Source organism: Lingula anatina, chromosome 3 (genome assembly GCF_051362555.1).
Source record: "Lingula anatina isolate TDL-2025a chromosome 3, LinAna3.0, whole genome shotgun sequence".
Lineage (NCBI taxonomy): Eukaryota > Metazoa > Brachiopoda > Lingulata > Lingulida > Lingulidae > Lingula > Lingula anatina.
In genome coordinates this window covers 26,976,841-27,001,887 of record NC_141769.1, presented here as the reverse complement: position 1 = coordinate 27,001,887, position 25,047 = coordinate 26,976,841, and the positions used below count along the sequence as shown (strand labels likewise).

Genomic DNA, 25,047 nt, shown 5'->3' with positions numbered 1-25,047 from the left:
TAGGACCCATCGAACAATGGATGGGCCCTACATGTAAATGTGGATTCAATTTTAAACGCTTGCAACTGACAAGGGTAGGGACGAAGATCGGTTAAACCCAGGGATAAGGGACTTAAAATCCCAGCACAAAGCAGTAGGTATCGGGGTAGGACTATCATCATGCATCAATCGCTATCACGGAGAGCCCAGACTACACGTACCAGACCTGTAGCCAGCAATTTGAAAGGGGGGGGGTTCTTTTTCTGAAAAAGTGGACCTTTTACCATATAATCCCCATGTACCTAGGTCAAATTTTACCCAGAGTGGACCTTTTTCCAGGCTACAGGCCTGCGTACACATGCAACAGAATTCGATTTTCCGTTGAATACAGTATATTATTGAGAAAACTGCTCAAATATCTCATATAACACATGCACACATATCGTTGAAATAGGTCAAATAAAAATGTGTTAAACAAGCATTAAGTTTTAATCAGTTGTCACTTCTTGGCAGCTCACACCATATATGTGTAACAATCAAAGTTTTCATGGGTTATCATGGATCTGTTTGCAATTAACAGTTACAGGTGTCAATCACTTGGATCTGTTACAAACACGGTTTTTATGTGCTACGGATCGACAGGTAGTTGGGGCATTTTATTTATTTTCTGACAAGTTATTTGATGTAATTTCATCTTCAATCCACTTTATGCAGTTTGTAAATAAACATTTGGATCCACACACGGAAGCTCACATATGAGAAACGGTTCTAAATCTCCATGACAAAAAACGAGAAAAAATGTCTTATTAAAAAAGGCATGTTATGAAAACTCTTCTTTCAAGCATTTTATTCAAGGAAAATGGATTAACATACATTTTCGTATGAAAACAAAAATTCTATCACGAATAAAACTTAAACTTGAAAGTTTTTTTTTTTGCTTAACTAAATGAGATGAACAAGTTGGCTTCTGCTTGACAAAATTTCCAAGTATTCTTCGTAGCCGCAAGTGCAGCGTTAAACGCCTTTGTACTCGTCTACACCATCTTTTAACTTGCAATCTTCTATACAACATCATTGCCTGATGATGACTATGAACTTGTGCAGGTAGTAGAGTTTATTCCTATCGTTTTCATTTGGAAGCTCTAAATGAGCACTTTGTTGAGGACTGTTTAGCAACATTTTATATCAGTATCTGTATATAAAACAGCCACCTTTATGGTATATTTCTAAAACATTTGAACATGCTAAGAAAATGATGACTATAGCACCTTATGGCAATGTGTCTTACAGAAAAAAATTTAATGAACACAAATCGCCATCATGATGTCTTTTCATAAAGCTGTGATAATACTGGATTAGACATTTTAATACATGCTGTATAGCTTATTCCATGTCCATGAAAAAGAAACCTTCCACGAAGCTGTGGTGGTACTGCTAAGATAATACACGTTGTAAAAATTATTCCATGTCCATGTAAAAAATAAATATCCTCCTAGTAAGCTCTGGTGGTACTGTTAGAAGCAGACTTCTTACAGATATTTGGCACTACGGTGTATACTGGGGTAGGTAAGTCCACAGAGTATAGAGGTAAGGTCTTAGTCACCTTTCACATTAAATCTCTCACTAAAGCTTTGGCAATGGTAGAGTTACCCCTGAAAGAAACAAAAACACACCTTCAACCTTCTTTTTTTTAATTTTGATATTCTCTCTCTCTCCCTTTTTTTTTGCATGATCAAATGTGGTACTAGTTAAGCAGCCCCGTAGCCAAGGTGGGGGAGGGTTGAGGTTTGGAGAGGTTCGAATGAACCACCCTATTTTGCAGAAAATGGTCTGCTCTAGGTAAAATTTGCTCTAAGTACTGTAACACAAAGGTTTTATGGTAAAAAGCACACTTTTTAGGAAAAGAACACCCTCTTTGCAATTGCTGGCTATGGGCCCATTAAGTGTTGTAATGAGGGGTGTTTCAAGTAACATCACAGGATAAAGAATGAGATGTACAATGTAACCCACAAATATGATTAAGTAACCAAGAGGTTAACATAGTGAACAATTTGGCATACTATTCCAACATTACAAAAAGTGCAAAGTAAAATTCAAGCATGGAAAAGTAACATATAAAATGCATATAATGTATGTTATGCTGTGTTGTGGAGACAATCTTCCAAATAAAGGGTAATCTAATAGGATATTAACACAAAATATCCATAACATTAAAAATAATTGTAATCTGACATAAATTTGTAGTCATTTAATCATAAGGTTCACATCTATGATTCTTGATGTCAAATTTTATGCAAGTAAAACAGAGACACTAATCGTGCAACTTTAAAAATTATTATTATTATTATTATTAATAAACTTACTGCTCATTTTTCTTTATTCTATAAATCTCCCCCACATAGCCACATTTTCCCAACAGTGAGACAAAATCTTCATCATGAGTGATCACCACCAGCTGGAAGTTCCTCTGACTACAGCGGGACTTGATGATTCTGAAGTAGAAACACAACTAAATTAGTTATAATATCATATGATGTGATGTAAAAACAGTTAATTTCTGGTTCTTCAAAAATGTGTCCAATTTTAATGTCGAAGTGCAAATGACATCTGTATTTCATATTAGACAGGATGAGAGGACAACCCTTCTCTGTTTTTCTACCCAATGCCACAACAATCTTTGGGCACAGTACGTATAACTTCAGAGAACTGAATGATTACATTTGCTCCCTGTGCTGAAAGGTGTTTTAGCAGAAAGCCTGCATATAAGTCCACCCATCTTCAATGTTAACATGCCTTAAACAATTTCATAATTTTATCAACTAAGCTTATAAGTTTTACAAGTTCTAATATATATTTTAGAATCTATTTTTTTGTATTCAATATCACTTTCAGAATTACACTTACTTTTAGTATCGTAACAGTAACACCAAACTTTTAGTTACAAAATAATAATAATAATTATTTTTATAACTTAACATACTCTACTAAAGCATATGCCAGGCTCTCAATATTGGCTCTGTCCAGGTTAGTGGTGGGTTCATCCAGGGCCAGAATGCCACAGTTAATACAGAACGTCTCTGCCAGAGCCAGCCGAATTAGGAGAGATGCTAGCACCTAGAATTAAGGGAAAATAGGGCAAGTCAATATATACATAATTTCATTTCAATAATATAATTTTTTGAAGGCACAAGAGAAGCAGCATAGATCCATTGGTACAAAACATTTTCTTGACTTACTTAAAGAAATACTATATGACTATGAAGCAGATTTTTTGTGTAAATAAATCATACTATTCAATTCTAATATAAATAAAATAACAAAGACACATAAAACAAGTAATTTTTAATGAAAATAGAAAAGTCTTAAACAGTAATAGTGGTAAGAAGGTAACCTCCTTTTTTTTTCTTCTTTTATTAATAATAAAAGATATAAAGTCCAGTCATGGCTGACATACCCCTGGATTCACTTCAGAACTCAGAGCAGCTATTTTGTATCATAAAAGAAACCTACAGGAAAATATCTGTTGTCTTAAGAAGACCCAAAGGATTGCCTTAATTTCTCCCTGGCGAATTTTGTTTCTAGAGGCACTACTTTCATATATTTTACCTTCTGCCCTGCACTGCAGCGCCCTCTCATGTCAATAGGAGTGCCCCCTTTGATCATGACCACCCTGTAGTTATAGCTTCTCTTGCTCTTGCTGATACCAGTGCCATCATCCTCAGAGCGAATTTCAATTGTTTCTATGTCTGAAGAAAAGTAAAAAGTAAATTTATCATTACCAGAATTATACATAAGGGTTTAAGAACACCTTTAAAACGTCTCTGGAATTGTGCCTTCAAAGTCTAAAATGAAATAAACACGTTTCTTTTTTAGTTTAAACATTGTCATTTTTTTGGCTCATGAAAAATAAATAAGCTTGTCTATTTACAAGATGTTACCACAAGAATTTTTCTCAAAAGAGAGAAATTTTTTAAGTGTTTTCAAGCATTATAATCTTCTTACCTGTCCCTCTGTATGTAGTTCTCCACAGCTCCCTGATTATTTTATTCAGTTCCTCCATCTTGGATTTGTGGTAACTCATAATGGCCCTACAAAAGTATAAATGTGATTCTAGTCATAAGATAGAGGAGAACTAAAAGATATCATGCATTATTTTTTTCCCATTAAAACATGTAAAAATAAGGTTGCTGTTAAATAAGCACCTGTCAACTGTTAATCTGGCTATTAAGGTAACAACCGAAAAAAAAAAAAAAAAAAAAAAAAAAAAACAGTATTAAAAGCCACAAAACAGTGGTCTCTGCCTTTAATATCTAGGCAGATTTCATTTGGCTTGTAAAATGTGATGTATATACTAAATAAAGCCAGATAGACAGATGTAAAATTGATCTCTCATCTCGAACTGCATTAAACTTTATTGTGCTCTGATCAGATTTGTTTCTCAAATGTGCTGATCAAAACAATGCCTAGATTTAAAGTGAAACATCTCTTTAAGAAAAAGAATTTAATCTTGAGAAAAAGAATTTACACAAATAACTTCATATCTTGTGAAAATTACATCAGCTCTTAGATTTACCTGTCCAAAGCCATGTAATACTTTTCCAGATCTAGATTGGCCAATTCTGTGGTCTGTGAACAAAAAGGATACAACTGTTGAAGTTATGTTACAGATATCAGAATAATATCTCTGAAGAACACACTAGTGAACAACATACTGCTATACTGACAGATCTTTTAGAGTGGATTTTAAATATAATTTAAAATAAAATTTCAAATTCAGAATGATTTTAAATAAACAAGGTAATGATTACTCATAACTTGTTCTAGCTCTAAATGTAGAAAACCCCTGCCTTCGTGGTGTGTTTAATTCCAATAATGTATTCTATGCCATCTACAAAACTCAAACTATGAACACTTCTTTTTGCTTACTCTCAAAACAATCATCTTGTCTCTGTACTTGACATCAGCATCTTTGTACATATCATCCTTCAATTCCCTCCTGAACTGACGGATCTGCTCCTCCAGGCCATGCTGTCTGCCTTCCTTCTGGTGTTTCTGGAAAAGTCATCAAACAATCTTGAAAACATCGAAAAAGAGAAAACTTAACTTTCTTGACTGCACCAAGATAGCAACTGTCACAATGTTTAATAGCTAAAAATTTGAATGACCTCTTGGCACTTCATTTCAATAGAGAAAATTTTTAAATGTTCTGATTCAACATAAAACAATGAAGACTGAAAAAACAAGTTCCACCTCTTTTGTTAAAGTTTCATATTCCTCATTCAACTTCCTTCTCTCTCTTTCCAGGTTTGTAGCATCTAGGCCTCCAAGCTGTTCTCTCAGTTCTTCAATCTTCACTGTTACAGTAGTTATTTCATCCTCCTTGTTTCTTAAACTCAGATTGTCATTCAGTTCTCGTTCTTTAACCTACCAAGAAATATCACACTGATAATCCAGATAGATTCAAATAAACCATGAAACTCAGGATGACAAATAGGTGCAACTTTACTTAATTTTTGACAAAAATCAAATTTGGTATCATATTGCAATATGCAGGGATGAGACTGCCATTTAGTGAAAAACTGAAGTCCAGGGGGCAGCCTAGGTCAATGTTATATTTGGCTCTCAAAAAGCCAGAAATCTGTCAAGAGTTGGAAAAATCACATCCATGAATGTGTCTATTAAACCTGTGACCTTTCCCTGACTGTTGCCCTAAGAATGAAGAGAGGCGTAATAAAATTTAAACAAAAAATAAATAAATAACAGAAAACAAAACACAATGATACCTGCTGTGTTGTCAAATCTTCCTTTATTTTATTGATTTTTCCATTCAGACTTTCCTGTTCTTGCTGTGCACTTCCCAATTTTTCCTGTATGTCTGCCAGCTTGATTTCTGTGTCATTAAGTGCTCTATCCAACCCCTCCTGTGTGTACCTGATTGTTTAAGGCACGCCCACATTTAAATATGCTACATGCCAACTTTAATTTGAAGCAATAAGACACCTGATATACATTTCATCATTACTGAAAATTCAGTATCTATAATACTGTATCTATAATTAAATAAAAAGAGTGTTGAGGAGTTATACTGTATAAAGCTGCTTCTTGGCTTTAAATCAATATAAGTACATTGAACAATGTTACTTGTTTTTCTGCATTAAAAAACATATGTATGTATCCAAACCATTTATCTTGTATAACTTAGAAATAACAAAAATTGTCACTTTTTCATCTTGAAGATGACATGTTACTGTGGCCAAAGTATAACAAAAAAGGATGCCAACAATGCATAGAATTTACCAATTCTTTTCATACCTCACAATTTCTTTCTGTATTGATTTCACATTTCCTCTTTTATCTTCTAATGTTCTTGCCTGAAAAAAAATGTAAAAAAAGTTCGTATACAGGTCTTACAAAATGAAGATAGTTATTTAGGGGAGTGACGAAAGGAATCCATATACAACTTCACATGAGAAAGTGGTATTTGTCAAATGTTACCGCTTCTATAATCTTTCTATAATCTTATTTCTGTAGAATACAGAAAACTCGCCATTTACTGCTCACCTCTCTTGATTTTTCTTCATTTTTCTCTTCCTTTTGTCTGGTTATCTCATCTTTGTCTTTACGATATTTTTCCAACTGGCTCTATAATAAAACAGTTTAGGCACAAAAATCAAGTGTTAATTCAGAAAAAAAGACTAAAGTGCATTTTATTTTGTCATATTAAGTGTGCTCTTCAGCAGATACTTTACAAACACACATACTCTATATTCAATGTTGTTTTTGTTTATACCATGGAAGTTCTCTACTTATATGTTTATACTCACCATCAGTGGCTGAAGTTGGTTCCTTGCTTCCTAAAAAAGATAATGAGAAATGGCTACATGCAGTGGTACAGATTTACTGTGTAAATTAACTATTCCCAGATCAAACAAGTTATAAGCAACTAATAGGGGTATGACAGGCCATTCTTAACATTAGACCCTTATCATCGCTAGTACTTTCCACTATTTCTCCACCAATATTTCATGCCACATTCAATACTTATAATTTTTTTAATCTGTCCTAGACACGGATATCCACCCACCAACCCTCCTCCTCTAACTCAATTTCTCTATCAACTGCTTGACTGACATTACGAAACTCCACCCACCCTTAACTCAATTCATCTATCAGCTGCTTGATTGACATTTCATAACTCTGCCCTCCCTTACCTTGATTTCTCTTTCAGCTGCTTGATTGGCACTTGCAAGCTCTGCCCTCCTCTCCTCCAGCTTTAACCTCTGTTGCAGGTCTCTCTCTATCTGCAGCTTCTCTCCCTTGAGCTCATTGATGCTAGACTTGAGCTGCTGAAGCTGCTCTGAGTGGTCAGACAGCTTTTGTCTCTTGTGGTCAAGGGTCCTGTTGACCGTGTCCCTGTGAGAAAAATTATTTAAGTAAATCTACTGATGAGTATACTTTATACCGAACATGCAGAATTATGTTGTTTGTTTAAAATGTAATAGTCTTATGTTTTTCAAAAGCATTTGACATTAGAACAACTCAAATTGTGGCACTAAATACCCACTTGATGGTAGCAAACAAGCACCATTGCCAGAAAGCAGACAATATTTTAATAAAATACATAAAAAAATATTCCACTGTTTCATATAATTACGTCACAGTAATAGGTCTTGCATCTGTGCCATGATGAGAAGATTTTATCTATTGGGTTCCATTTTTTCAATTTAATATTTATAAATCTTTTATGAATATGTTCCTTACAGCTGCATTTGTGCTTCCTCTTTCTCATTATTGACTTGCTGCATGGTTCGACTAGAATCTGAAATGGAATGACAAAGTATTTACCACCTCAATGAAAAAACTTCTTGATATCACTTAATGGGCTTTTACTATATCTGTTTAAGTTGAGGAAACAAACATTTGTCCAAATCTTTAGAAAATAAACATCAAACCATTTACCACAAATTTACCACCTCCATGAAAAAACTTGCTCATATCACATAATGGGCTAACACATCTTTAAAATATAATTAAATAAATTTTTAGGGGGGGGGGTTCATAATATGTTTACATTAACCAAAGGAGAAAACTTTCTAAGTAGTCACTGACCAGTTGTTCCCATTTTGGCCATCTGCTGGCCAATCTTCCTCTCCAGCTCCTGCAGCTCTTTCTGACACCTGTCCAGCTGGACGATCTCTGGCAAGATGGACTTGGCGGTCACTTCATCTGATTCCTTCTCCTGGAGATCTTCATCTTTCTGATAATGAAGAGGACGCAATGTAGACAGATTTATACCTTTAAAATATGCCAAAATAACCAATGACTAAGCAAGTCATCATTAAATAATTAAAAAGCATCATACTGTCTTTTTCAGTTGATAATTTTTCAGTTATAAATTTTAAGACTGTTAATGGTATATTGTACCTAAAATATTTCAAGGATATTTCAATAAAATCTGCTTTGATTATAAAACATATACCTGTTACCTGATGTCTTTTTCTCACTCACATAAAATAAAATATTGTATTTATATTGTGGTATGCAGTATTTCCTTGCTGACATAAAACATTGCAAACGGTCACCATGTTATGTATACCAAAAGCCAATACAAGTGGTTTCTGAGATCTATGGCTGATGTAAGCTTTACACAATCAATTTCTAACTTATAAATGTCTCTACTATTCACCTCTGCAATGGATTGCTGCAGTTTATCTATCTGTTCTGACAGGACTCTCTGCTTGTTTTTCAAGTCTGGGATGACTTGGTCTGCCAGTTTAGAAATCTAGAGAAATAAATATAAAATCAATTAACTCCTCTGTAGCAAAAGTAATTCAGGTTATGATTACCGAATTTACTTAGATCAAAGCACATTAATACAATGAAACTCTACCTGAAAATTCCACCTTAAGATGCCACAAACAACCATTTTTTTCAGCTAAGATGAACTTATAGTTTGATTACTGGCTTATAACTTCACCAAAATGCCAAAATAAAATGGATTAAAATGTTGTAAGTTTGGTCACTGAGTTTCAGCTACCAACTACTTCTGAAACATCCACAAAACCTCTAAGACAAATACATACTTGTAAATAAAATAATTTTCCTACTATGTTGAACAAAACTAAAACACTTTTTGATTTAGTCTATAAAAATAATTTCACAAATGGATAATAATTTAGTTAAGACACAGCAATGAGGTCACAGCATTTGCATTATGCATAACTATACTACTACTAATAATAATAATAAAGCAAGAAAAGAATCATATTTAAACACTCACAGTGGTCCTCACTGGTTTCAGTTGTAACATGCTATCATAGCGCTGCTGATGTTGACCAAGTTCTTCCTCAGTTTTCTCCACTTTGGATGGCACAAGGCTAAGCAGATTTTGAAGCTAAAAATATAAGATCACTCAAAAAATTAAGATCTTCAGAGTGTAAGATAGCATTAGACAAATCAATTGTTTTACTGTGCAATGATGTATCTTTGAGCAGACTGACAGCTAGTACAAAATCAAATTTAGACATTATATTGCAATCATATGCAAGTTAATATTTACATATAATATAGCTCTGCACCAATTCAGTGCCCAAATGATCTTTAACCATTTTGATAAATAAATGCTAAATTTGATTAAAAATAAAAAAAGAACCTCAGCTAAAAATATCAAACCAAAAATATCAACTTGAAACCAAATTTATTGTGGTGTGATTTCAAACCCCAGCCCACAACAGAGGCACCCTAAAACTCTGCACCAGAGGTTTCCCCAGGATTTGGGGTACCGGGAGTCCAAAAAGTGAATCTGTAATTTGGATTCCTTGTAAATTGATGACCTTGCTCCCTACCTCTTCTATTAACTCATCCACCTCCTGCTGCTCATCAAAGCCTCTGTGACACAGGGGACACTGGGGGTCATTGCGTCTCAGCTTGTTGATGAACTTGTTGAAGAAATGGCTGGAGCCAATAAGAGCTCCTTTCTCACTGAAATACATGGGAGTAGACATGTGAAGTTAATGAGAAAACTTTGATAAAATGGCAAAACGGTAGACCACACATTTATTCCTGTGAATAATCATATTTCCTTTAAGATATACAACACCAGTGTTAAATATGTGTGAAGTTGACAGCAGCATAATAAGATAGATTATAAGATGACAAATAAAAAGAAAAAAAAGCTGAAAATATTTTAGTGTTGCATTCTACTTAGATAAAAAGATCATTTTTTCACATCTAAGAGAGGCATTAAAAAACTCACTCCTGAAGGTCAGAAATCCTTGACTGCAGATTCGACAGACCTTCATCGAAATTTTGACTTCCACCAATCTCAAACACTTTCTCTTCATGCCCTGTGAACAATAAATTAGTATGATAAGCAGAATTGCCTATGTAGCCATATCAAATGAACCAGAACTCTAAGTAAATGGCGTGAAACCAATTTACAGCTACAAAAAGTCACCTGGCCTACTTACAAATAGAGCAAAGATGATGAATGAATTGTTTTTTTAATTGCTAGAGACCTAAAGAGCAAAATTAATATCAGAAAATATTAAAATTTGTTTCAACGATTCAGATAATGCTCTGATAGTATGTAGAGAGTCTGTTAGTGTTAACATTTTAATGTTTGTTACTCCTTTTTAATACAAATTTCCATTTATGCTGTACATGATCACCATTTCAGTGGTGCATTCACTTAAAATGAAGTTATTTTATAACCAAGTCATTACCTCTTAGTTCATCTTCTTTTTCTTTGACTTGGGTTCTGTAAAAGAGGACTTACATTTACAGCAAATACAATGATTCAATAGGACAGATAAAAGAATATTTAAGTTTTTTATTCTTCAAATACTGTCTTATAAGGGGACAACATTATCAACACTCAGCAATGTATAAGCTATGGCATTTAAACATCAAAACAATAAATGATCTAATAAAAAATACCAGAAATAATAATAAAATGAAAAAGAAAAAGAAAGAAAGAAAAAGAGCATATATATAATTTTTTTCTTCATTTTTAAAGATAATTTGTCTGTGTTCAAGACAACACTTTATCAAAAGCTAAACAAACAGGAACTTACACTATCATCTTCCTTGTAGCTTCCTTGGACGCCATCTCCTTGTTTTCCTTATCCAGGATTTTCCTCATGCGACTCACTTCATTGGACTGCTTGCTGCAAATAAGAAACCAATTAACTGCATAAATGCTTAGTATTCACGACCTGGATTCCTTTTTTTAGTCTTGAAACATACTTAGTCCTCTCCTTTAATACAAAAAAAGGAGAATCAGTATCCTAGTTTTGCATCTGAATAAAATATTGAAACATTTTGCCTAGTGTAAAGAAATGAATTTTTCAGCAACTTATAAGACATTTTGCACCTTTTAATACAGAAAAAGAAAGGCAAACTTCCTTTCAGACCTTCATTAAATGTATCAGCTTTAAATCCATAGCAGCCTTTGGTGTGACCAAATTTCAACTAAAATCCATTTTGCAAAATAGATCTCTTATACATGTTAAGTGTTTGCCGAAAAAGTAATGTGTTAGATGTGACTAGTAAGCACTACTAACGCAATGAAGTGTTCCACTGTTCCTTTCACATTGGTTGCAGGTACATGACCCAGTAAATGTATCAGTGCATCTTCATGCTTGGACTTTCTGAAAATAATAATATGAAATCATGTTCATCATATTTATTCCAATTATTTCATAAATTTAACATTGAAAATACACATCAAATGACTTTCATGCTATATGAATTTCATGAGATATTAGAAATGGCATTCACATAATGAAAATAGTTTTTAAAAATTAACAAACAAGCACAATTAATACCTCATTCCAAACAAATTTGGTAATTCCTTTAGTTCATTTTGTGGGAGTGCTGGTACACTAATTATTCCTTACCTTTTAAAAGAACCCCCCCTTCTGCTACTCTTTGTTAATATCACTGTTATTTATTTTGCACACTTTAAAAACATTTGAAAACTTACAGCTTCTTTATCAAGTCTTCTTTCTGGACCTTCTCCTTTCTCAACATGTCTAGCTGAGTCTGTGCACTGGACTGTAAGTGCATGCGGCTCATCTCTGCACTTTTATAGCAAAACAAAGAGTAAAGGTTAATGTTTTAACCATATGGTTTCATTTTTTCTATAAATATCTAAAAAAAACTTGAAAAAATCACTGACTTGTTCAAATATCTAGCAGAAAAAAACAAAACTGTGTGTGTGTGTGTGTTTGTTGGTAGTTACTAAGTTATTGTCTGGTGTTCAGTACCTAAGGTTACTGTGCTGCTTGTCCAGTTCTGTTTTCTTTCTTTGTAGATCAGATATTTCTGACCTCAGTTCATCTAAATTCACACCATTTTCAGCCTCTGACAACTCATGTTCCTGAAAATAAATATAAATTTTAAAATAATATTTCTATTCAATCGATTTCGTTTGTAAACAGACATAATACCCATCATCCTGTTCATACTGGTGGATTTAAATAGCAGAAATATAAATTATAAAAATAAAAATTTATAAATTAATGCTCTGACCTGTATTTGCAAAGATTGTGTCTGTATTTAAGACTATTTATAATTCTTTGTTCTGGTCTTATTGTCCAAATACTAACTGTTCTTTTCAGGTCAGTATCAATGCCCTCCAGTTTCCCAGCCGAGGCATCCACCCTGCTAAGTTCTTGCCTGATGGAACAGATTTCAGTTTCATTCTTTCTCTGAAAAAGTGACACAGAATTCCTAAAATCATCTCTTACAACCTCACCACTTACGACCTTAACACAATAAAATGTAGCTAATGAAAATTTTAGAAGAAATAACTTGCGTTATGTAAAAGGTACAGCATTTTATGGAAAAAATTTCAGTCCTGTTTTTAGTATACACATAAGTCTCCATGCACATAAAACGAATAAGTATAATAATGCATATATTGAATTCATCTGACATCAGTAATGTCGTATCATCTGGTAAACAGTTACGGCACAAAGGAACAACATACTATCAAATCATTCTTCATTCGCTCACTCTGCTCCATTTTAGTTTTGGAATCTCTGAGTTCATCAAGTTTCTGCTGTATCTGCATCTCTCGCTCTTCAAACTGAGCCTAGGAATCAAACAAGTGGCATTGGTTTACATAAACATTTCAACAACTAGAGTTGCTATTCTTAATTAGCTACCACATGGGCGCTATAACTGTATACCTAATTCAAAAATAAGGTTCATGGCTTTTTAAAGCTTACTATAATCATTGTCTTGTAATTGTTATATAAGCATATTATATTTGTAAGGCCAGGGTCTGCAAAATATTTTAGTCCAAAAAAAAAAAAAAAAAGAAGTGGGTTAACTCTATATAAAATAAAATAGGATTGATATTTGTGAAAGTTAATGTCAGTACTGGTCAAGTATTCCCTTGAAAAAACAGGGAGCAAGTTTTAATTCATATAATGTAATATAACTTGTATAATTACTTTTATTTCCCTTGCTTCAGCCATATACTCTTGGTACTTTTCTGACATCAACTCTTGAAATCTTGCTAACTTTTCTTCATTTATGGACCCAGCAGAGAACCCTACAATAATAAAAGCAAAATGGTTACCATAGCTTAGCTTTTAGTTTTTCTTTTAACAAAACAAAAAATGTTCTCTTGTCAATTTGAAAGCTGTATAAGTGACTTCACCTTAACTCTACCTAAAATTTCATGTCAAAAATATACTAACCTTCAAATCCATAAACATCTGCAATTTTTCTTATCAAAGCATTCCTTTGCCTGATGTTGTCTTCTTGGCGCTAATAAGAAACAAACAGAAGGTAATCCTCAATCAATATTTAATAATTTTAAAAATATGAAAACAGAATACACAGCAATGAGAAGCTGAGTTGTTACGACAATGTTATTTTTATTTTATTTCATTATTTTTTTTGCTAGTGTCAAATTTACTATAAGTGAAGAAAATGACAAACTACTTTATTTTGTACCAATATACAATATTAAATTTCCAATATCAAAAGATTGCATCTTTGGGCTGGCTACTTTCTATCTGAGCTGGTATTATTCTGAGGTCTAACAATTAGAGTGACCAGTACACTGGCAATCATTACCTCAGCAGCCTGTGCCAATCTCCCCTGCTCCACCAATAATGTGGACTTCTGCTGAGATTTCTTCTCTATTTCCTTGGCACTGTACAACAACTGAGCTTCAATCTGGAAAAGAATTAAACTTTAAGTCTTAATAAACAAGTAGATTAATAAAACAATTATTTTGTCTTAAAGGTCTGCCTTACACATTCACAGGTATTCAAATTTGTATTTGACTTGTTATGTAAAATACCATATCTTACCATAAAAACTTGAATAATGAATGTTGCTAATGCCCTATCCATCCATTTAAAAAAAACATGTTATGGCCAACAGATATTTTAAAATAACTTAAACCCATGTGGTTATACCATATATATTTCAAAGTCAGTCTACCTTTTTCAGTTCATCCTGCTTTCTCTTAACTTTGGTGGAAAATTCAGATAATTCTCTCCTCAATGCCTCAGTGGTACCAGTAAATTCATTCTCTATACTCTCCCTTAGCTCCTTGTAGCTTTTCTCCATCTGGTGCTTCTCACTGGCAAGTTTTTCTACAGGAAATAAATACAATTTTATTAGTAATTGCACTCTAAAATGTGTTACTTAGGTCCTGTGTCACCAAAAAATCTTCAGCTGAAAAATCAGTCTGAATAAATTTAAGCTCAGTAATTTTTTTCAAAAAAGGCCAATCATAAAATGCTCATGCTGTTCAACTACTAGTGCAAAATAGACTTAACTTTGTCTGAGATAATTTGGAGTACTTCTATATTTTTATTTTCTAATCTATTGAAATAGTTAACTTATCATAAAACAGGATACAGTTAACCTACCAACTTTTGTATTTAGTTTATAAATATCTGCACTCTTGGAACTGATGTGGTCTAAACGCTCCTGAAATTTTTGCAAAATAAGTTGAAATTGTACACTATTTTCATCATTTGTACAACGAAGGGCAACTTATTAAGTGTAAACCCCCTTTCTGTCATTGCCTCATTTTGCACCAAGAGATGTTTGCAGTTTCAGTTCCAATGTAATCTTTTACTGACTTGAATATTTGACTGTATTTTACATATACAGCACAACAAATATTTAAAAGAAGAACAAATTGGCTCCTGCTGTCATACAAATCTTTATCCAGTTGATAAACATAATCTATCTTTTCTTGGCTAAAAAATCAATATGGTTTACCTTGGGTAAAAGAAATAATCAAAATGTTCTAAAACATAGCTGATTCACCACTTTATTAATATATATTTTTAATGTTTTAGTATATTGGACTGAACTGAATTAATGCTCGAGTCCAGCACAGCATACCTCAATTGGCTTTAACTTCTCTCTAATTTTGACCACAGATTCTTTGGAAGCTTCAAATCTAGCCAGGGTGTCCGTCAGGTTAAGTTGAATCTGGAAACAAAAATTGAATATTTCAATTTAGTTTCAGATACTAATTACCACACATATTACGTGACCTTTACTATTTTGACTTTTTCAAAATCATAACAGCTTCATATTTTAAGGTATGTTGCATTTTTTAACAAAAAAAAAAAATACTTCTGAACTATGCATAATTAAAGCATTATCTTTGTTCTTTTCAAATAATTTCTGAAGGAAATCTCAAGAGTCTTAATTCACATTAGTCAGAAACATGGCACTGTTCATTCCCTCCTTGTCTATCATTCAAGTGAAATTTGCCCAGTGCAGAGTATTTAAGATTTAACTGTTATTTAAATGTTTTTGACTTTTTTTACCTCTGCAGCCTTTTCCTTGTTCTGTTTTAAGAACTTGATTTCAGTTTGGTATTGTTTTATGGTAACCACCTATAAAGGAGACATTTTATGAAAATACAGCACGTAAGACTGATAGCAAATTCAAACAAAAGCATATTCACTACGATTGTGTCAATAATGCTTATATATGATGCAATATCATTCTCACAACTTTTGTTATTAAAAAAATTGGACTAATCTCAGATGTAGTCTCAAGTTGTCAATTATGATGACCCAGAGAAGTTATACTTGTCTACATATCTAAATAAAGACAAGCAGCTTAAAAACATTTACAATATACTAAAAAAAATTACCTGCTCCTTCTTAAACTTCTGTATTGTGTCCAAGGCCTTCACATATCTGGTGGAGGCAAAGATGTCATCAAACTTTTGCTTTAAGGCTTTACCTTCACTAAGTGGCCTTAAAAAGTAAAAGTAAAGATTGTGTTAAGAACCTGATATCATCATTAAATAAAATCTGATTCAGCAGTTTTAATAATTTAAGCCAGTAGGAACAGACACTACAAGTCACGGCAATATTAATCACATACAAAGAATCCTTGGACTCTGAGGGTGTTATAAGAAAATCAAAAACCTGGTTAGGTTGCTTGAATTTTTTTAGAACTTTATTCATATATTTATTTGTCACATCTCACCAATTGGAGTCTTCTTGGTGACAGAAGATGACATTCTGCAGAATAGGCTTGGACACCCCTAGGGACTGGACCATCTTGAAAAGGAAATAAATCATATCTTATTCAACAAATATTTAAAACAAAAAAAGATAAATTATTAGCATAAACATATAAAGCATAAACATTGTATTTTTCAAATCAAATATCATTCAACTGTCTATGTATGACCATTCACAAAAAGTAGGATCTTATCACAAAGAAGAAAAAAAAACTGTCTTGTCTCACCTCTCTGTCTATTTCTACACACTTAGAACTTGTGCTAACTTTAGAACCATCAGCACGCTTTCTCGTAATTAATCCCTCCAGCTGGCGAAATGTTATCTGCTTCGCCTAAAAAAAGGCACAAAGAATGTTCAATATAAGGTGTTATCATGAAAAGTCAAAATAGTTAACATCAAAATTGAAAATAGGAATTGGCAGCTCGAATGAAAACACTGCCAGGCCAAACAAAAATTTTCAAAACTTTTTTAATGCAGATGAAATTGTTACAGAATCGAACAAATCCATGAAGACCAGCATAAACTGTAAAGCCAGCTGATTTTGTTTATAACAAGTGTTATTTGTATTACAAAACCAGCCATACGATACCAAACCATATCATACCATACCTTAACCAGCCATACCATACCAAACCATATCATACCACATCATACCATACCGTAACATACCATACCATACCACAGGATGACAAACCTTCTGCTGAGCTTCTATTGTTCTCTGGACGATACATATCTTGCCTTGAACATCCTGGAACTGGAGCCGCACTTGACCTCTGACTAGTGGCTCATTGGCAATCTGAAAGCAGAAGACAATGGTTAGAAGTGTGAAAAATACAATTTAAAGGTATCGTAAATAAAGCAGTATATCACAAGTCATAGGGTGTCACTTCCCTGCACTTGCATACAATTTTTATTTATAATAATAATAATAATAATAATAATAATAATAATAATAATAATAATAATAATGTAGTTATCAATGACTGGCTAGTCACTTACATTGTTAAGTCTTCCTATAGATTTCAGACGAAAACGCTGATATCAAGAACTTTTATTTTAAACATTATTTAGGTCTGACTTGGCAAAGATGAGTAGCTTTGAAGGATATGTAGATTTTGGGACGATTTCAAAAACGGATGGTAAATGAGAATCTTGAATGTAGAAAGTTATTGTGGCATATTTTGGAAGCACACACATATCTTAAACTATAAATAAAGATGGCATTAACTGACAAAATTTGTGATAACGCACTTGCTTTAAGGAAGGGTAGTGGTTAAAGGCAAACAAACAATACCTTTGGATCATGCACAAAAGCCTGTCCTCTGCCAGCCCCAGGTGGGAATTCTCCCGTTGTTGAGTACTTCAAACTCTCTATGATGGTCTGAAAATAGATCATGATACATGTAGACTGTATGTAAATATATATGTGTATATAAATATTTATATGACCTTGACTGCTGATATACACGTGTACATCTTTAAGAGCAGAATGGAAGTATTTCATAAATCTTCAGCATTTTACTTAGATACATGTGCATTAAAATACGTCACTGTGATCCTACAGTAGTTCAATTAGACAGAAGAGACAATATCAGCAGCAACTCAACAGACTTGCCAGAAAAGTAGACTGCATGTGTCTATGGAAAATGATGAGCTTACTGTTTTTCCTGTGCCATTGTCTCCTAATATGAGAGTGACTGGAGTGAAGAAATGTATGACTTGGCGGTCACTATCATCAGGGCCGAAGCTACGGATGCCCTGTATGCTCATCTTTGTGATGCTCGCCATGATGAAACTTTGAAGATCGGTCTTTTTCAAAATGTTAAGCCCACGAATTTACTGTGAATTTTGAGTGAGAGATGTCCACTGAAAAGACAATTCCTGAATTCAATCAACCAATAATGTCAGTATGTGGAACGTACAAAACTGTAGTGCAATCATTAAATTTCAATGTAAGCAACCTTTACTAAAGACAATTACATTCATATTATCATATGCACTAACTAGTAGCTTAGCTGGAGAGAAGAGAGAGAGAGAGAGAGAGAGAACATTCCCTGGGGACGTTAAGAACAATATTGCTAGTTTACAATTACATCATCTGGCTGATAAATGGCTACATTTGAACCCTCACCTATGACGAATATCATTGCATTTGTTCCCGCTTTCACTTCGGTCTGCTACACAGCCTCGAGATCAAAACGAGGATCAACCAAGATAGGCTGGTCCCTTTCGGATCAGCTGAAGCTCAGCAGCATCTGCGTTCTCTCGGTGCTAACTGCATGATTGAGCAAGTCTTTTGCGTTTATTTAAAATTCATGTGACGTTGCTTCTACAGATCTGTCACTACCAATTTGTAAACCAGAACAATAAAGGCAAATGATGCAAGAAAATAAGATTTGTTTAAATCTCCCATTTTTGTGAGCTAGGTTAGCGTAGCAAGCAAACCTCTTAATTTGGATTGAGGATCAATTTCATCAGGGAGTCATTTATCCTGTCATCTCATATTGATGAAACTTTAATAAGTAGCATAGCGATTTTTTTTTCTAAACTACGGACAAGCTTTCTTACATTAACTGAAAATCCAAATAGCCTAGCTATTGTAGGCCTAACGCTTAATTATTATTAAAAAATAAATAAATAAAAGGTCCCAATGAAGGCCCACTATAGGGCCTCTGTCTCCATAATTGGTAATAAAAGTACATCATATATTTTGAGTTCATTTAAACCAAAGAATGTCTGCTGCATTTGATGGGATCTTTTCCTTAGTTAAGGGCATTCCAAACAAGTAGGCAGTATGGGTAGACAAGGGATAGCCCGATTTGTTGAGTACCCGATCAATTTCTGAAAAACCACATTTTCTGTAGAGTGCTATGGCCCCTCTTTGAAATTCTGATGTATACAGAACGATGTGTTTGTAATTGTTATTTTTGCAAAAATGCACAGCTGTATGTATTAACGCCTTGCCTACTCCAAGCCTTCTGTATGCCGGCTCCACTGCCATTCTTTTAAGTTCCGCCATATCTTCGGTTTTTCGGGCAATTCCTATAGAACCGATGATTTTGTCTTTGTATTCTGCGACCCAAAATCGACAACCCTGTCTGTCATAATACGCATACATATTATTCCTTTCAAGGATATCACTCGACTTAAGCTTATGGAAACCAATATGCATGTTAGCTATACATACTCCAACCCAAAGTCCGATTGCGGCAATGAGAGAAATTAAATAATCATTGAGTAGATAAAGTACACTTAGAAACATGCCCAATGCTAAAGTGCTTGCAGGTAGTTGGGTCATGCAGCGCTGCATTAAACCTCTTCGAATAGCATTGAGCAAATTGTTCATGGCCATCTTCCAAACAAGTCGACACTCTTCTGAATTCGAGCTGATTGGGCGAATCCGCAATTTTCCCATCTGAAACTCCGAAGGCTTCATACCGGTACGTAGTTATCTGACAATAACGAGTCACTCAACAGACTCACCGAGCACGCTACCAGTCATCGAAGCGAAGGTGGAAAAGACTATACTTGTACCTCTTCGGCTGCTCAAATAAGAGGAACTTTGACTTCTGCTTAATCGCTTACTCTAGCTATTTATTGCATGGTTGCCGCTCATGCGGTTTGTTTTTGTCAATCTAGATTGTAGATAACTGAACTGCAGCAGTCTGCTACCATGCAGTACCACGTAGAATCACTGACCTAGTGGCCCTCACCTGATAGGGGAAAAGCTAGGCTTCTATAGAAAGCTCGATCTTTCCTTACAAGAATCATAGGGCCAGACAATTTTTACTGTGCACGAAGATAAATAGTAAGGGAATGCCCACAATAAAATCGGAAAACGATCAACATTCGCCAACATATAGATGATCGCGATGGTATTATGTCGAAATATCAAAATACCTGCCGAACCTTGCCGGTGCTATATTTCCAATAAAAGCGTCTGAAAGGGGGTCACGTGATCATTTGACCTATATCTGATAGATGTAAACAATGAATTTCCACTCGAAGCTTGCAGATTTTATAGAGGATTTAATTCCCACGCGTAGTTTCAATAAAAAAACACGTCAAAGGTTTTTTAACGAATCGTTGTAAATATTGAGAGAAAGGTTAAAGAAGTTGGAGAAATATGTGTATTTATGTAATTTGCTAAATGATGACATGAATTCACGGCAAAAATAATATGTACATATGTAGGCCTACCTGTATATGTACCTGTAGCCTATATGCTGTACAGCCCCTGTGTGCCGTACCACTTTTACTACAATCGCACAAGGTCACACTACTACACTATATATTGTGATCGTACGATCACCTAGCTCTATAGCTATGTTCTGTATTATTAGATTGAATTCAGTTTAATTCTCAGATGTGTCAAAGTACATATAATCACTTGAAAATTAGTTGAATCCATATTTCATATAGACCAATAGGCTATATAATATAAATCCATGTGTAGGGTTTTACAATTAAACTATCGGGTATATATCTTAGAGGCTGTCTAGCTGTTTATGTAGCTGCACGCTGCTCAAGAAAGTATTTCAAATATATGTAAGTCCTTGCACAACATTGTAGAATTATAAAGGTTTTTAATATTCAAGTATAGACTGTCTTTAATTGCAGAGGTTTAATTTAAAAGAAATCTTTTTATTGTAATTAATCACACCATTGTCCAGTAACAACAGCACATTAAAAGAAATTTCAGCCCACACTCAGAAAGGCCTTTATTATTCTTTTTTAATGTTAAGACCTAAAACTTGCTAGGTTACTATAGCTCACAATAAGTTACTGTGTCAGCCCCCCACTCCCCATCCCCAGCAGGCACACAACGTTAATTCAGTGTTGAAACTTTGTTGAAGTTATTTAGGCAGTGATAAACGTTGAGTCAACCTTGATTCGACGACCACAATTCAACGTTGGCATGTCAATATTGGTTCAACATTGAAGCAAGACTGAGTTTATAAACCAACATTATTTCAACGTTTATTCAACTTGCATTTTTCATAGTTGATGTTTTAGTAAAATTTCCACCTTGATTCAACATTGATTCAATGTTTCATTGCAACATTGATTTTCTGGTCAGGCTTAGGCCTAAACACTGATTCAACTTTGGGAATATAAATTTACATTTTGATTTTCCAAGAGATTACTGCTCCCTTTGCTTAAGTGTATGTATATTTGAATACAACATAAGCACAAAAACTTGAAATATTCTATTCTATTCTATGAGTGATGCTTTTTCATTAAGGAATATTTTTTCGGGTGTTTCTCACATATGCTTCACATTGTATCGCAAAATGCCCTTATAAGGACGTCACCATGTGTTACGAGACTCCATGCGCAAAAGAACTGCAGCCATTAACCGCGCAAGCGCGAATGTAACCGTGACGACACAGTCACGTATGCTAATTATCACTGTGTGACGTCAAAATCACGCATAGTGATAAATATCTCTCAAAAGCAACTAAACCGCATTGTCAGATATTTGGAATGCCGAAGGAAAGAGAAATTTATAGGGAGGAGCTACGGCTTTTAAGGCGTGAGCGGTAAGTTGAATTGAAAGTTTTTTCCTCATATATTGCTCTGACATCAGGAAAGTTTTAAATGACAAATGCTAACGGCCTACAAAAGCCTTAACCTAACTAGCCTACGTAGGCACGTTCACAATGATTTCAAAGTTATGGAATTTAGATAGGGTATGGAGGTTGTAAACACTGTTATTTTCGCGTTTAAATTTCTAAAACACTTTTAGAAAACAATTAAAAGACGGATAAAGGACGTCAAGAAAAGGAAATGACATGTTTCTTCATATTGACTGCCCGGTGAAGCATTTTCCCTCATTTCTTTCTTTTTTCCTTGGGTGGGTTGGGGGGGGGGGGGTAAAGACCTGCGAAGTTCTGAGAAAGTCACGAGAAGGAAATCTGACACTAACTGCTTTCTTGGATGAAAACTTAGTTAATTTGGAAATATTCTCACGTTTTGAAACGATCTAAATATTCTGTTGAATACAGAATAGTTATAGATATGAAGTGTTCTTTCCACTGGCGAGAAATAAAACTTAAAATGTGAATTCATACACTGTATATTCAATTAGGCAACCGAAAAACATGCTCCGCAAGCCAAGCTATGCACCGGTTGAACAGGGCTTCAAATTGCCAAAGATCGTGGGCGCTGGCACCGAACAAAGGCTGCCGGGTATCCAGAAAGAGCTCAATGATACAAAGAAGCGCAAGCTTTTGCCAGACCTGGAGAACAACGCAGCAACCATTTCGTCCCAGGCCACCAAAAGACCAGCCAAGAGGCGCCAGGCCGAGAAGACTATCAGCGACTGCGTCGAGTTCTTCAAAGGAAAAACCTCACCAATGCCACCGGGTCGTTGTGATCCAACTAAAAAGCCCGCCAAAATGCAGTCTCCCAAAGGAGACAAAGCAGCACGAAGACACACCAACGGTACGTGAATGTTGTTTCCATACTGTTTCTTAAGAATATCTTTTATACCAAGGGAATGCAACTGTTAACTACGGTCAACATTAATGTAAAAATAAGCCTCTTCGACTAATTACAGATCACATATTCTGTTCGTCTAAAATTGTCTGCTATATAAAAAGTGTAATAAACCTATGCAGGAAATAAGAGGGCAACAAATACAGAACATTTAGAAACGAGGGCATGCTGTTGGCTATTTCGATAATAAACTTAGGTTCTATATTGACTTTGTATAAAGTTAATTCCACTATTTTCAGCAGATAAGACAGAAATTTTCCTCAATCGCTGCCAAAAGCTCCTGGACACTGCCGATCAGGAATTCGCCGCGGCAGAACATTTGATGGCCGAATTCAGCTTCAGGCCCGAGAGTCCTGCCAAGCCTCCTCTTCATGGACGGAAGACCGGGAAACCTATTACATACAAGAAGCAGAGAAAGCAGTAGAAATTCAGCTTAAACTACACAGAAAAACTAAAAATTCAAAGCAGCAAACTTTATCTCATTTTTGGACAATGGCACGGAAAATGAAATAGAATGATTCAGCTCTGAAACCGCAAGATATCACAATCTACAATAGCTCTAATTAATTACTCATGTTTCCTCACTTTTCCAAAGGATTTTATTTTAACTTTTATTTAATCCATCTGGCAGCATTTTATTATTCAACTTAAAATTAGACGTCTACTTATTACATAATTCGAGCATCTCTATTTTATTCTTTAAATTTTAAGTTAGATAAATCTGAGGATTATTTGCTTTGGAAAGTTAAGTTAATTTTAGGCCCCTTGGTGCAAATTTAAATTTTTCTTTTACTTCACATTGATGTTCACTTCACTTCGAGGGCAGATGATTCCAAGCCACTCTTACAGACAGCTTAACCATCTAAGCATTCTAATGCCATAGTTAGTCATATAGCTAGTTATTCACTCGGAAATTTTCTCCTAAACTAGATATTTGATTGTGTTATTAGTTAAAATGTTTATTTTTTGGTCGGTATATTTTGTTTTATTAATTTGGCACCTTATTTAGTTTAATGTTAACGGCATTGGGAACTTTTCTCCTAAACTAGCGACTTGATTGTGTTATTAGTTTAATTGTTAATTTTTGGTCGGTATATTTAGTTTTATCAATTTAGCACCTTATTTAGTATAAATTTTTCTGCACATACTATTTAGCTGGTTAGTCAAACAGTTAACAGTACCCACCGAAACTTTTTTGTAAAGTTGATTATTTTGAGCGGGTCACATCGGAGAGTTTTAGACGATCAAACGAAGAATAGGAATGTGGATGTGAACTTTAGTAATCTGTAAGAGGACATCGAGAAATCTTTCCCAGCAATGGCGTATTTTTACGCATAATTGCGTACTTCCCCAAAGTACTGGCCAGGAAGTGTTCCGAGTCCCTGCTTGTGGGATAAGCAGGGGGGTTTCCCTCTGCTTGTACGTACTTAACCGTACGTATGTGCTGTACGTTGTTGCTGTGAACACGTATTCCATATATACGCATTTACGTGTTTCGAAAGACGTACCGATGTTCTGCAAAAGTAGTTTTGTTGTTATTTTTCGTTCTTATCTTCTGCTGGTTGGCTTATTTCTTTAATTTGTGACACGTAAAATTTGATTGACCGAGCAGAAAGGTGGAAGTAACTGCTGCGACGCTGGAGATAATCAGTTTATAGTGGGGACATTTTGGAATCAAAACACCCGGTGCTATGCTAGTGATTAACAATATTTGAAGGCCTTAGTCTGTTATTCTGTCTAGATGTGAAAGTGAGCATCTAATATCAAAAGATAAAAACACTGTACAACAGCCATAGCAATAGTTGACAAAACAAAGTGCAATCTTCATTACTGTCAGTGCAATAAATCCCTTTTCTCACTGGAATGAACGTCCTATTTCTCCTTTTTTCATTGTGTTTGTATTACTTTCGAATTTCGATAATTCTGAATGTTTTAAACTTGAAGATTTGTTTTGGTTTACACGCCAGCTAAAGAAATATGATTTAAAAATATTTCATTATTAATTTACTCTGTATTAATTTCTCAAGAATGATAGGAA

The 25,047-nt window shown here is 34.4% G+C and overlaps 2 protein-coding genes across 4 annotated transcripts; one reads left to right on the top strand and one right to left on the bottom strand.

Moving 5' to 3' along the window:
* Positions 1–809: 809 nt before the first annotated feature.
* LOC106168900 (DNA repair protein RAD50) lies at positions 810–20,449 on the bottom strand. 2 transcript variants are annotated; one of them, XM_087009019.1, is made up of 40 exons: positions 18,640–20,449; positions 18,168–18,389; positions 17,803–17,889; positions 17,203–17,304; positions 16,735–16,839; positions 16,471–16,544; positions 16,130–16,235; positions 15,798–15,866; positions 15,364–15,453; positions 14,880–14,940; positions 14,446–14,600; positions 14,074–14,175; positions 13,692–13,761; positions 13,443–13,543; positions 12,974–13,078; positions 12,591–12,692; positions 12,249–12,361; positions 11,966–12,064; positions 11,544–11,630; positions 11,055–11,147; positions 10,704–10,738; positions 10,235–10,325; positions 9,825–9,960; positions 9,260–9,373; positions 8,666–8,761; positions 8,089–8,236; positions 7,741–7,798; positions 7,191–7,392; positions 6,804–6,833; positions 6,541–6,621; positions 6,292–6,350; positions 5,763–5,910; positions 5,230–5,403; positions 4,906–5,031; positions 4,553–4,605; positions 3,982–4,067; positions 3,586–3,725; positions 2,960–3,093; positions 2,343–2,471; positions 810–1,631 (listed from the first exon to the last, which is right to left on the bottom strand). In XM_087009019.1, the coding sequence occupies exons 2-40, from the start codon at positions 18,294–18,296 to the stop codon at positions 1,586–1,588; spliced, it is 3,936 nt and encodes a 1,311-aa protein (XP_086865145.1). In that variant the 5' UTR covers positions 18,297–18,389; positions 18,640–20,449; the 3' UTR covers positions 810–1,585. The 2 variants fall into 2 exon arrangements, with proteins under 2 accessions (XP_086865145.1, XP_086865144.1); XM_087009018.1 differs by having other exon boundaries at positions 18,168–18,374; positions 18,640–20,448.
* A 790-nt stretch (positions 20,450–21,239) lies between these two features.
* On the top strand, positions 21,240–24,862 carry LOC106168909 (uncharacterized). 2 transcript variants are annotated; one of them, XM_087010044.1, is made up of 3 exons: positions 21,240–22,051; positions 22,600–22,955; positions 23,252–24,862. In XM_087010044.1, the coding sequence occupies exons 1-3, from the start codon at positions 21,996–21,998 to the stop codon at positions 23,431–23,433; spliced, it is 594 nt and encodes a 197-aa protein (XP_086866170.1). In that variant the 5' UTR covers positions 21,240–21,995; the 3' UTR covers positions 23,434–24,862. The 2 variants fall into 2 exon arrangements, with proteins under 2 accessions (XP_086866170.1, XP_086866169.1); XM_087010043.1 differs by having other exon boundaries at positions 23,249–24,862.
* The last annotated feature ends 185 nt before the right edge of the window (positions 24,863–25,047 follow it).

Bases quoted from the DNA above. Each gene is read 5' to 3' on its own strand.
- LOC106168900 (XM_087009019.1), bottom strand. From the start codon at position 18,296: ATGGCGAGCATCACAAAGATGAGCATACAGGGCATCCGTAGCTTCGGC. The intron at 13,762-14,073 runs GTAATGATTGCC...GTTTCTTATTAG, and splicing joins GATTGGCACAGGCTGCTGAG to CGCCAAGAAGACAACATCAG. The intron at 13,544-13,691 runs GTTAGTATATTT...TTATTATTGTAG, and splicing joins AGATGTTTATGGATTTGAAG to GGTTCTCTGCTGGGTCCATA.
- LOC106168909 (XM_087010043.1), top strand. From the start codon at position 21,996: ATGCCGAAGGAAAGAGAAATTTATAGGGAGGAGCTACGGCTTTTAAGG. The intron at 22,052-22,599 runs GTAAGTTGAATT...ATATTCAATTAG, and splicing joins CGGCTTTTAAGGCGTGAGCG to GCAACCGAAAAACATGCTCC. The intron at 22,956-23,248 runs GTACGTGAATGT...CACTATTTTCAG, and splicing joins AGCACGAAGACACACCAACG to CAGATAAGACAGAAATTTTC.